The 13,176-nt window shown below is 36.3% G+C and overlaps 1 protein-coding gene across 1 annotated transcript in view; it reads right to left on the reverse strand.

Moving 5' to 3' along the window:
* prpf6 (PRP6 pre-mRNA processing factor 6 homolog (S. cerevisiae)) overlaps nt 1–12,254 on the reverse strand; it is a 50,577-nt gene extending 38,323 nt beyond the window's left edge. The window contains exons 1-5 of the mRNA XM_017487483.3: nt 12,026–12,254; nt 3,409–3,574; nt 2,225–2,343; nt 1,899–1,977; nt 1–53 (exon numbers count right to left, since the gene is read on the reverse strand). The exon at nt 1–53 is cut by the window's left edge and continues 124 nt beyond it. Coding sequence (XP_017342972.1) covers nt 1–53; nt 1,899–1,977; nt 2,225–2,343; nt 3,409–3,574; nt 12,026–12,207 — 599 coding nt within the window. The 5' untranslated portion in view covers nt 12,208–12,254. The remainder of the gene's footprint in view (nt 54–1,898; nt 1,978–2,224; nt 2,344–3,408; nt 3,575–12,025) is intronic.
* Between the last annotated feature and the right edge of the window lie 922 nt (nt 12,255–13,176).

The following is a 13,176-nucleotide window of genomic DNA, read 5'->3' on the forward strand; positions in this document are numbered from 1 at the left end:
CCCACATCTGGAATACTCAACCACTCTTCTTCCGTCACCTCAGCTAGCTTTCTCTACACAAACCAAGAATGGGAAATCTATAAGAATTAATTGTCTTCATGCATACAATGGATATAAAAAGTCTACAAACCCTTGTTAAAAGGGCAGGTTTTTGTGATGTAAAAAAAATTAAACCAAGATAAACCATATCATGAACTTCTCACACCCTCAATGTGAAATTACAACATATAAAAATTAATGTGAAACACATTTTTAAGGGGGAAACCTGGTCAATAACCTAGTTGCATACGCGTGCACACCCGTAACCTAATACTTTGTTGTAGCAACTCTTGACTTTATGACAACTTTGGTTAAGCCATTCCTTTGTTGATCTGGATGTATACCTTGTGTCATTGTCATGCTAAAAAGTCGAATTCCTTTTCAGCTTACTAGCAGACACCTAAAGGTTTTGCACTAAAATCAACTGGTATTTGTAGCTATTCATGATTCCCTCTACCTTGAAAAAAGTCAGAGTTCTGGCTGAAGAAAAACAGCCCTAAAGCATGTTGCTGCCACCACCATACTGCTCCATATGTATGGTGTTCTTTTGGTGATGTGGGTGTTTTTTTGTTGTTGTTGGTTTTTTGTTTTTTTAAACAAAAACCAAATACACCTTTTGGAATTAAGGGATTATTATACTTTTTGGAATTACAAAAAGGTTCAATGTTTTCAAAAATACATAAGTACAACACAAGCTGCGGCAACAGACTGCCACTCGCATGGCGCAGTTGTAATTTCACATGGAGGGTGGAAAATGTTCTAACATAATTAAGCTTGGTTTCATTTTTTACATCACAATACCTGACATTGTAGCAGGGGTCGATTGGCTTTTTATATCCATTGCATGTTACTTTATCACACACAATATACCTCAATGATATATCAAAGGTTCTCAAACTTTTGTAACTAAGGCCCCCCCACCCCCAACGGTGGAGACCAGGTATAAATGATTATCTATTCTATATAAAATCTATCTATATATAACTTGATCTATAATCTATTTTTGATAGTTTTTTTTTTATTGTGAGTTTTTGTACTTTTTAAAATTACTTTTCATAACCTTTATGATTTTTTAAAATAACTTTTATAAAACTATATAATGGACAGGTACGGAACATGAATTATCAAAAATGTTTCTGAACTCTATAACTACTTTGAACAAGAGAACTAGGCTGTAATAATGTGTACTATTTTACATGTAAAACAGGTTGCATTCCATTAGTCTTGCATTCTAAAAACATTTACATATGAATTACGTAAATTGGGATGAAGGGCGCATCTCGTTAGCCACGACATTGTTAAATCAATCAGTGGGCCACACGCGCTTGCTTCTTTTTACAGTTAGGTCTATGTCAGCTGCTGTGCCTTCAACGGGATGTGCTGCCCTGGCTCTCAACCACTCACTGAACAGAGCGGACAGAGAGAGGTGCGAGTGCAGCGGTAAAGTAAGACCTCGTGCTTGCAGGACAGTACTGGCAACATTTGGAAAGTTTTGTCCAATAAGTCACTAGATTTGTCTCTAGGCGTTTTTTGTGGGGCAGAATAAGTAAATAAATAAATTAAATTTTAAACATCGCTAAGATGGCAACACTGGTCTGCACTGACAGCTAGATAAAAGGCAGGCTAAGCTCCACCTCTCCCCAGCAAAAAGGAAATAGAGGGAGAGGGAACGCAGGGTTTTTCCATTAATGCACATTCTATTTGAACATCAATAAAATACACAATAGAGTACCCAAATGTCTTTTTTTTTCTTTCTTGAAAACAATTTGCACCCCCCTTCCAATTTCTCCCCCTGGTTGAGAACCACTGATATATATAATAAAACATGACCACAAGAAAGTACAGGGAACAAAGTTTACCTTCAGATCTGAGAACTGCTGTTGGATCTTGGGCCGCTCCATACGATACTTCTCTATCTCCTCCTTTTCTCTCAACTCTCTATGCAAGAGAAATTAAAAAAAAAAAAAAAAAAAAGTATGTAAAATGTTTAAATGAAAACCAACCCAAGTAACTATAAAAAAAATACATCATCGTGAACAGTAACAGCGAAATACCATCATGCACCTTTTAAACAGAAACCAATGCTGACAATGACACATATACCTGGCGTACAGTATTGCAAGGCAGTTTAACTCTAGTCTACCGTCTTAAAAACAAAAAGAAAAAAAAAAAAGAAAGCGCCAACCTTCTTTCCTTCCGTCTCTCATCCATCCGCTTGTCCAGTGCTGCATAAATGGCATCTGCTTCTTCATCATCCTTCTCATAAGGCCCACTTGAGAACAGGCTACCAGCATACCCATTAAACTACAGCACATAAAAATATTAAAAGTGTCAAGTTTTTATCCTGAACAAATCCAAGTACACATGTTGCAGCTATTATTTACATACAATGTGTGTACATGTACGCGCACACACACACCTGTATGTGTAAGTATAAATAAATAAATAAATAGATAAATAAATAAATGTGTGTACTATGTAATATATATATATATATATATATATATATATATATATATATATATATATATATATATATATATATATATATATATATATACACACACATACATATAAAAAACACACATATAAACATACATTATATATATATATATATATATATATATATATATATATATACACACACACATCTGTGTGTGTATATATATATATATATATACACACACACACACATCTGTGTGTGTGTATATATATATATATATATATATATATATATATATATATATATATATATATATATATATATATATATATACACACACATCTGTGTGTATATATATATATATATATATATATATACACACACATATACACACATACATCTGCATATATATATATATATATATATACATATATATATATATATATATATATATATATATATATATATATATATATATATATATATATATATATATATATATATATATACACATACACACACACATATGTATATGACAATAAATTCAGCGTTTTCAGGGGCTTTCCGAGTACCCAGATCTGATCCCAATAGGACACCTTTGAGATGTGGTAGAACAAGAGATTAGCAGCATGAAAGTGCAACTGAAAAATTTTGCAAGAACTGCATGATGCAACATGGACCAGAATCTCAAAGGAATGTTTCCAAAAAACAGTTAAGGCTGGTTTGAAGGCATTAGTATAGTTTTCCTAATAAAGTGATCAGTGGATATATGACTGCTTAATGATTTTACAGTTTACATTATGATTTACATCTAATTAACTTATGACTGAAGCTGGTCAGTGAAAATGGCCCTAATGAAATTGGTTTAAACAGTCCGTGTGCTGTTAATTTGTTTGCAGAAATAGGCAAGAGCAGCTAGCAGCTACCTCATCATAGTTGGTGTCGTTCAAGTCCTCGTCATCGTCATCCTGGCTACTCTTCTTCATTTGATCACCCACTGTCCTCTTCCCCGGCGGTGCATGGCGGTCATCCACTGGATCATTCGCATCTCGAGCAGGACCAATGTCAGATCGTGTGGTGAAACCTGTGGCACTAAAGGAGACACCAAACAAACTTGCAACTGCCGTAGACTACTGGACATTTAACAAAAGTAAGTCATAGTGCCGGATGATAAAGTTTTCCTTGGTAACACTGAAGTAAAAGTAAAGAGTGCAGATTTATTTTTTTAAATATCCATGATGCAAACATTATGGCTTTAGTATATCCAAATTTACTGAACATTCATTTCTAATTTACTTACTGTTTATTATTACATTAATAGCCAACAGAAAGTCTGACCATGCAGCACGCGTGATTAGGGTAAAGCCACCATAAAACAACCATTCAGGCTGCACGATTCTGAAATGCGCTTGGAAGAATAATGTTTAAACAACTATGGTGGCAGGCTACAGGAAGATGGCAAGTGAAGACCATTTGGGGAGGGAGGAAAAAAACTAAAAAAAACCAACAAAAACACCCCACCACCACGAAAATGAATACACCGAGTAGACAGAGAGGGGCAGACAAAATCACTAGCCTGGGCACCTTGGAGAAGCCAATTATAGGTACAGGCTAGATTTTATGACAAAAACCAGAGAGCTGTCTGTAGGAGAAAAAGCCATTTTGAAGCTGAGAAAAGAGGGAAAATAGAACAGAGCCATTGCACAAACAAACACTGAGCATACCCAAGACAACAAATTTGAAATGTCCTGAAAGAGAAAGATCCCACTGGTATACTAACAGAGTTGTGAAGAACCCCCCCCAAAACAACAGTCAGTGGCATCAACAATCTCCACAGTGCAGGAGTGAAGGTATCACAATCCACCATCTGAAGAAGCCTTTGAATGCAAAAATATATAGAGGCCATACCACAAGATGCAAACCACTTAGCAGCAAAAATTGGAAGGGCAGCTTGGAATTCGCAGAGAAAACACAGATGAACCACATAAGTTCTAGAACCAAGATTAGCCTCTACTAATGTGATTGAAAGGCCAAAGAGTGTAGAAAGAAAGGATCTGCTCAGGATCTAAAACATACAAGCTTATCAATCAAGCACGGTGGAGGTAATATCATGGCTAAAGTGGACAGCGAGTCGATATCTATATTTGTGTGTTCCATTTTATCTGTTGGTCTTCCTGTTTAATTCTTTAATTCTCAGGCTCTCCTCATAAGTAAGGACATCAAGACTCTTTTCCAAAATCAGGTAAATAAAATTAGTAGTATCTACCATGTTGAGTTAAAAGCAGTTAAGCTGCTAACTAGCTAAATTACACTTAAATCTAACTGGCTGAACCTATAAATAAAAATAAAATCAGATAAGAATGCAAATAATCAAATATATCTTAATACTTATAATTTAGTTGCAATATTTACAAGATAAACTAGTTAAATTAGTGTAAAACTTATGAATTGACATTCACTTGTCCAAGTAAAAAAGCTAAATGCCAGGAGAAAAAAAAAGGACATTTGTTTCAACTGTGGTTTAATTATTTAGAAAAAATATACCCTCATCAGTGTTCAGTGAAAAGAAGCAAATGCATAAACTTAATTTTTCAACATCATGTTTGCCTTCATGTTGTGATGGTGTTTGCTTGTGTCATGGGACAGAAGTGCACCATGCCTGAAGGCAATCACTTTCTTAAAATCACAATATAAAAATCACAATATAAAAATCACAATATAAAAATCACAATATAAAAATAGAAAACTACTTTTCTAGTTGTATAACAAGTTGCTTTAAATTCACTAAGAGTTACATGCTCAAGCAACATGTCAAAGTTTCTGTTTCTATGTTGTCTAAAATTACGAACTTAATAGTACATATGCAATAAACGTGATTATCTGTGGCAGAAACGTAAGCTTATGCTGGGTAGCAATATAGCTACCTACAGCGTTTTACAAGTGTACAGAGCTGTGAACATGACCTGTCAAAGTCATCTCTCCAGGTAGGGATAAATTACCTCACCCATTTCATAACCTGTGTTAGAGACTTGAGAAACATTGCTGTTTAGAAAATGAAAAATACCCCCTCTGCTGCCTAAGGTAAAGTCAAATCGAATTCTGATTGGTCAAGCTTGTTTCTAAGCAAACACTTCTTTAAACCAGCATTTTCATGGTGTCCACTTTATGCGGTAGCTTATGCGCTATAGATTTTTTCCAGCAGTAGAAGAATATGAACTTGGTTAAAACTGACTATCACAAAGGCTATTTCACAAACAATAATAACCAGACATTTACATTTCCTGAAGAAAATGAGAGTGGTGTTTGTAGAGGTAAAACTCTTGATAGGGTGCCAACACTTAGTATGCATGTATGAGTTGACAGTTGAAGCCAGTGTTACAATCCGCTAAACTTTGGGATGGGAAGCCTTTTCTTGTGTGCATTGTGCCATGTGTGCAGGTCCGAACTCCCTCCCAGAGTTTCCAGCCTGCCTTGCACCCACCTCCCATGATGACATATTGCCATATTTAAAGAGGAAGCGGCGAAGAGAGAGGGGAGGATGATGGAGGTGTTTACATGTGATTTGGTGGTTGGTTCATGCTGCTTGCCCTTGTGTCTATAGTATCTTTTGTTCTGGTTCTGACGGAGTTTGGTTATCCCTGTACCTGTTTATGTGCACTATATTCACCGCTGCATACATGTTTCACTCGGTTTACCGGCAGTAGGGGTGTGCCTGCCATTTCTTTTGGGAGTGGAGTACTTTTGTCTTTGTTTTTTGGATTAGGGAAGTACACAAGCTCCCTAACCAAAGCAATCTTTTGTTTGTTATTTTGGCCTTGGCTCACACTGAAGATACGCCTTGTGTTGGTTCGATGTACAGTTATATATACACTTGCCTATTTTACAGTATACCACAACTTTTATTGAAACCTGCTGGTGTTTGTCGTTCCTGGCTTCCCTTATTTAAAAATCATTTCCTTTGAATCACAAGATAGTTACTCTGCACAGCTTAACCTAGACTGGGTCGTAACACCAGGCTCTGAACATTCCCTCAATGTAAGTGAATGGGAGTTTTTGGGAATTTTCATCGTCCGCAACGGGAATACCGGGGGTCCGATGAGTTTGGAAAAATGGAGGCTGAACAACTTTCACAGACATTAGACGAGCAGAAATGGAATAATGAGTTCCTGAACAAACCAGGTGTCAATATCAAACGTAACAGTCAGTATCTGGTGAGGCCACCAGCTGCTTTAAGTAGCCTACTACAGAGCATCTCATCCTTTGATGCAATGCATCCTTTCATGGTTTGCCACTGTAAGGACAATCAGCTGTCCTTCCTGTCTTATGCGGCGGACATTGCAGTTTATGGCTCTGGCTACATCTGCAGTACTCATGCCTCCCTGCAGCAGGCCTATGGCATCATCATGGAGGTGAGCAGGCACCCTAGGCATCTTTCTTCTGGTGTTTCTTCTGGAGTCAGAAGAAAGGTCTCTTTAGTGTTTCACCTGTCAACATACAGTTCGCCTTCGTTATGGTACCATATACAGTTTTGGGTGTTTTTATTTTTAATTTTTACAAACGCTTCAAGTGCGGTTAATTCTTTGTCATGCTGTACGTGCAAATAGATGACTGCTTGAAACCGTAGGCTGCGTCCCAAACCACGTACTTACCGTCTATATAGTAGTCGAGATGCACGTATTTCGCCTACTATATAGTAGGCAAATACGCTTTTCGGACGCAGCCATGCTCACTTGTTTGCTGTAAAACGGTTGCGCACTGCAAAGCCTTAATGTTCTTCTGGGTTATCAGTGGTCTTAGCCTTGCCATACTTCCATGGATCGTTTTTGATAGTGGCGTCATGAACAGTAATCTTTATTGAGGCTTGTAGGTCCTTTGATGTTGTCCTTGGCTCTCTTATGACTTGCTGGAGGAGTCATTGCTGTGCTCTTGGAGGAATTTTGGAAAGCCGGCCACTTCTGCAAAAGTTCTCTGCTGTGCAAAGTGTTTTTCCATTTCTCACTGTGGTTCTTTGGAATCCCAGAGCCTTTAAAATAGCTTCTTTAAAATCACCTTCTTCCTCATCATTTCTGGAATTTCTTTCAATTTTGGCAAAGGGTGTTACTGGGTAAGACCTTCTAATCAAACTCATGCTGTTGAAAAAGTTCTATATAAAAGTGTTGATTTGATTGAATAGGGCTGGCAGTATTCAGCCTTCTTGCGTCTTGTCCAGCTGAAACCCATAATGAATGCAGTTTCAAATATTTGAGGAATTAGTAACTACAGGGCAAATACATTTTCACACAGGCCCATTTGGTACTGGACTTGAACTTTTTGCTTCAATAAATAACTATCATTTAAAAACTTTATTTTGTGTTTACTGAGGTTGCTTTTGTTTTATCTTAGAATTTGTTTTAATTTCTGAAATAATTAAGGACGAGATACACAAAAACAGAAGAAATCAGGATGGAGGCAAATAATTTGACAGCACTGTAGATCTGAATTTATAATATAAGGTAGTCCCTCCAGGATTTTGCAATCGCAGAAATCATCGCAAATTCAAGGAAACTCCGCAATAGTCGGAGGATCTTGCAATTTTTCTAAATTGCGGCAGATTTTCCACAAATTTGGGCCAAGACATCATCACAAAGCAGCATGTGCCATCACAATGCAAATTCAGCCAAAGCGCTCTTTGTTTCATGTGCATTGAACATGAGTACAGCTTAAAGGTTTTACCAACAAACATCACTGCGAAAGACCATGCAAAACTATTTCGTGCAACTGTGATTTCGCCAATGCAAGTACTTTTCTGCAAAAAAACACAAAAAAAACCAGCAAATTCCACAGCACATTTTGAAAAAAGCCGCAGCAAAATCAAGCATTTCTGGCCGCAAAAAAAAAAAAAAAAAAAACTCTACAAAACCTTGTACGGATTGAACTTGTAATTTTCCCCTATTATTAACATATCTTGTTGCAGTGTCAAATTTCATGCTAATATTATTAATATGGAAAGATTGTTTGATGGTTGACTGCAACTTAAATGATTAGGCTAAATAATATATTTTGTTAATCATCACTGTTACTGCTATCAGATATCCACCTGAAAGGCATGGGCACATCACAATCACCAAATTAATTGGTATTCAAAAAATACAAATCAGGAAACCAATTGTGACTTTATTTTGTATATTACCTCATCCCGGCGAAATCAATTTTTGATTATGCCACTGCCAGAACACCATATGGCATGCTTGAATTGATTTGTCACAGGTATGATTTACATCAATCACAGCACACAGCCATTGATTTAACTCAATCTTTCAGACTGCAGTCAAGCCAGCCACGTTAGAATACGGAGTGCACGTATATGCGACAGTCTATGGTAACTACCCTTCAGATGGCTACTCTACGGATCTATTGTGAATCCTTGATAGTGTGAAACAGTTGAACAGTAATGTACTACAGGCCATTTCGGTATAACTTAGGAAATATCGCAATACACCCTAGAAAAGCAAAATGTGTACATTTACTCATTATGTTACTTCTTTTCTGAAAACACACATGGGAGAGTAAATACCAAAGGTGTGTCCCAAATTACATACTATGCACTTACACTAGGCACTTACACTACCGTCTAGTGGTCTAGTGCGGGGTACCCCTAGTGGTCAGTGGTGTAATTGCAGTGGGTCCATGGGAAAGTTTTAAAAATGTTTAAATATAGATTTTTTTTTTTGTTAAATGGATCAAAATATATCCAAATGAGACCAATTTGGTTATTTGCGTGCATTCACAAATATCACAATGGATTTTATTTTAAATTTATTTACAAATGAAATGATAATTTGCAAAAATCTATGAGTTGTAGAAGTTCAAGTGTCGCATTGATGGATAAAATAAACAAAAGATAATTTATCGAGTCAAATTAAATGTCACACCAACAATAATATGTAAAAAAAAAAAAAAAAAAATCTTGAAATGTTTTGATTCAATTTTAAATGTCCAATGTTAATATTATTAAAGTTAAATATTAATAAAATAAAGCAACATGTATAGAAATTACTTAAATATATAGCTATAATTGTTCACAATCCTTGTGGATTGTTTGAGATATACTAGGGGTCCAGAGCTCACAAAAGGTTGAGAACCACTGGTCTAGTGTATGAATTTTAGAAAGGTGATATCTCAAATGGAACACATTAGTTTTTTATTAACCGGAAGTATAAGCCGCTTCCTAATCAGAGGTACATGACAACATACACATTTAATGTGACACCGCTAGCATTAGCAGATACCCAGAGTCACGAACAAAGACTTTTTTCAGTTTACTGTTTATGCCAACGTTACCTTTTATTCCCAACGTGACCTGAGTCACCATCAGACGGAGGCATAATCATCAAGTGACTGAGGAATAAAGTGTGCAACCTCCAAGTCCTCTAAGGCAGGGGGGCATTTTTTACACACCGCAGAGAAGATAAAACTTTACAAAGCGGAGTTTGTGTAGCAGTGAAGCATGACAGTGATGCAAACTTACAAACTTATGCTTGTATCCAAAATGCTCCACAAAATGTAAGGGGTTGGAGAAACTGGTGCAAGTTGCTTAAGAGGATTGGGTTAATTTAAGTTAGTCATTATATGCTGTATTTGCACGCTTGCAGTGCAACTGCTGTCGTTTATTATAACGGAAGTGATCTATTAGTAACGAGGGCACATTGCTCCTCACTTGCAGTGGAAGCGCAAGTAAGATCTGTAATGTCTAATTATAACACTATGATCAAAAGTAAAACAATATGTCTAAAAGCAGCGAGTCGAACAGAAACCATAAGGTGAAGTGATAGGGAGTTTTTATTATTAATTTAGGACTGTAGTTTAATTCAGTGCTTTTTGTGCATCCATAAAAACACAATGCATAAATACTATTAAATATACACAGACACATACATGTACACATTATAAAGTAAACAGAAATAAAACAGTGTCAAAAAGAAGTGAGTAACAGAAGCTATAAGGGGCAGTGAAAGTTTCTATTATTAATTTAGGACTGCAATTTAATTCTGTGCTTCATGTGCATCCATATACATGTGTGTGTGTGTGTATATATATATATATATATATATATATATATATATATATATATATATATATATATATATAAAAAGTAGAATTTATGCATTACTTTTTATGATGCAATAAAAGCACTGAGTTAAACTACAGTGCTAAATGAATAATATATATTCTGGTGTGTGTGTGTATTGGGTTCTTTTCAGTCTTATATAATTGGACAAACAGTTGTGTAAAGTTTTAGTCTGAAGTTTATATTTGTAACACTCAGTTTGTGGATTTAATTTTAAATAAACGAAAGAATTGTACTGAAAGTCGCCCCCATCTGATTAATTGAAAAAGTAATCAGCCAAGTAATCGATTATGAAAATAATCGTTGGTTGCAGCCCTAGATATATTGTAAAGTGGATAAAACAAAGTCACTGGAAATATATTAAGGTAGACAAACACCAAAATAAAACCAAATAACTGTACATGAAGAAGCTACCTTACCTCCACAAATAAAATACAGATAAACAAACAAGTACTTCCCTTTCTTCTTAACTAACCAAAACAGATAAAGCACCCTCACACAAACACAAAAAAATGCTTTTTGTGACTTATTGAACATGTTTTTTGTGAACTTGTTTATGTTCGAATGTTTCGGAACGAGTTATATAATTATCGCTCAGAGAAAAAACCCAGAATACACACACTTTCAATATTTTTTTTTTTTGTATTACAACACAAACTCTCAGATTCAGTAGATTATTTATTATCCTTGGTAAAAAAAAAAAAAAAATCTACTTTATATGCAAAATAATCTTATTTTGGAGACTATAATTCTTGTTATATCAATGATGGTCAGAAAAAAAACAAAATCCTTTAAATGTCAAAAATTGCTCAACGTATAACCTCAAATTTTTGTCTCTGGATTTATTTTATTATTTATTTAACCATAACCATTGTTTCTGTACTTGTTTCTGACGCCTCCACGAAAGCGTGTCTTTTGTTCGCTCTGTTAGAGTGGTAAAGTTGTACGTAAAGTTAAAAACAAACAAACAAACAAAATAATAATAATAATAATTCAACCGCAGGTTTGCAGTTACAAGCCAACCACCTCACAATAGTGATTAGCTTAGCAACAAGCTAGCCGTCTAACGTTAGTCATAACTCAATTATTGATGCTTACCTTCTCAAAACAGCAGCTAGTATAGTCGTTGTTGTAGATTTTTAAAAAATAAAGTATTGGATCTGTATATTAAATTATCTAGAGCCAATACTGATAACCTAATTTAAAAGTACAATAGGGGAACGTTACACTGTTCAGAGTGTGCCCCGCCATGTTGATTTAATGTCACTCCGTAAACAGGTAAGGAATTGGTACTTGAAACACTACCCCAGAGTTGACGACTTGAATTTTCTAGTTTTTTAAAGCGTTTTCGGTGGCTTTTACCAGCTGAAAGCGGCGCATTACAAGCGACAAATTCGTCACGAACGCAGCATAAGGCTATCTTGTTATATCCTTACCCTCTGCCCAGACCGGGAACATAGCCGAGAGGCGCTGGCATTCCAAGAAATGGCTTCTTCTTTTTGCCCATGAGTGGGGATGCCAAAGGAAGAGCGGGACCACTCGGAACATTTCCCCCGCCAGGCCCAGATGAACTTTTGGTAGGTATTTTAGACGGCTGTTTCACTGCAGCACTCATCATCACTCTGCCTTTGCAATGTCTATTACCGGAACTTCCCCAATCGTACTTCCTTATGACCCTTGACCTCTTTCGAATGGTTTCTAGCGCAACTACTGTTCGGTGATGGTAACACACATTGTTACTTTTGATTATTTCGCTAGGACTTGAGGTGCTAATATCTTTTTTTAAAATGCTCATTTCTTCATCAACTTCTGTTGTACTGAAATTGGCAGTTAAACATAAATGTAATGTCCATAACACACCTATATAGAATAACAAACCAATCTTACAATGTAGTACGTATTTTTTTCAGGGGTTAAGCAAGTGATAGTTTCATTCTTCATTATAATGCCTTCAGTGTAAAGCATGCATTTTTCCTGTCTTTCAAAGAAATATTATAATGCAATCTATCATTCTATTAAATTTTGTTTGCAAACCTTTTTGATGTCTATACTGTTGTTTTGAAGGGTGCACTGAAGTTAGTACTGCTAACATACACCCATGGACAGGAATGATGATGATTTTGTTGCCTTGTTGTTTCACCAAGTGAAGACCTATGCTCAGGTGTACACTGCCCAAGCACTGAGTGCAGGCACACAGACAAGATTCTGACAAGTGACAGACAACTTTCAACACTGTCACATGCTCACACTGGATTGGTCACTCCAGTCAGCAGCAATTGAAACTGCACTTCTGGTACTTGGGCCAGGATGCAGGGTGGCTCTACACCAATCTGTCTCTTGGCTGGATCAAGGAATGTTTAGCACAGTTGGCGATGCTATATGCATGCAAGACAACTCTTGGAACCTGCCCAATATACCAGAGTCACTCTTTGCGGCCAAAGAAGCCCTAGAGATAAGAGCACAGGTTCCAGAGTCTAGAAACAAGCAGAACAAAGTAGAGCAGGCATAAGGCACCCCAGGTCTCATCAGCCCTGTGCAAACAATAATAAGAGGCATATGGATACTGCCACATTTGGATATTCGGAAC

The sequence above is a fragment of the Ictalurus punctatus genome, chromosome 15, assembly GCF_001660625.3.
Source record: "Ictalurus punctatus breed USDA103 chromosome 15, Coco_2.0, whole genome shotgun sequence".
Taxonomy (NCBI): domain Eukaryota; kingdom Metazoa; phylum Chordata; class Actinopteri; order Siluriformes; family Ictaluridae; genus Ictalurus; species Ictalurus punctatus.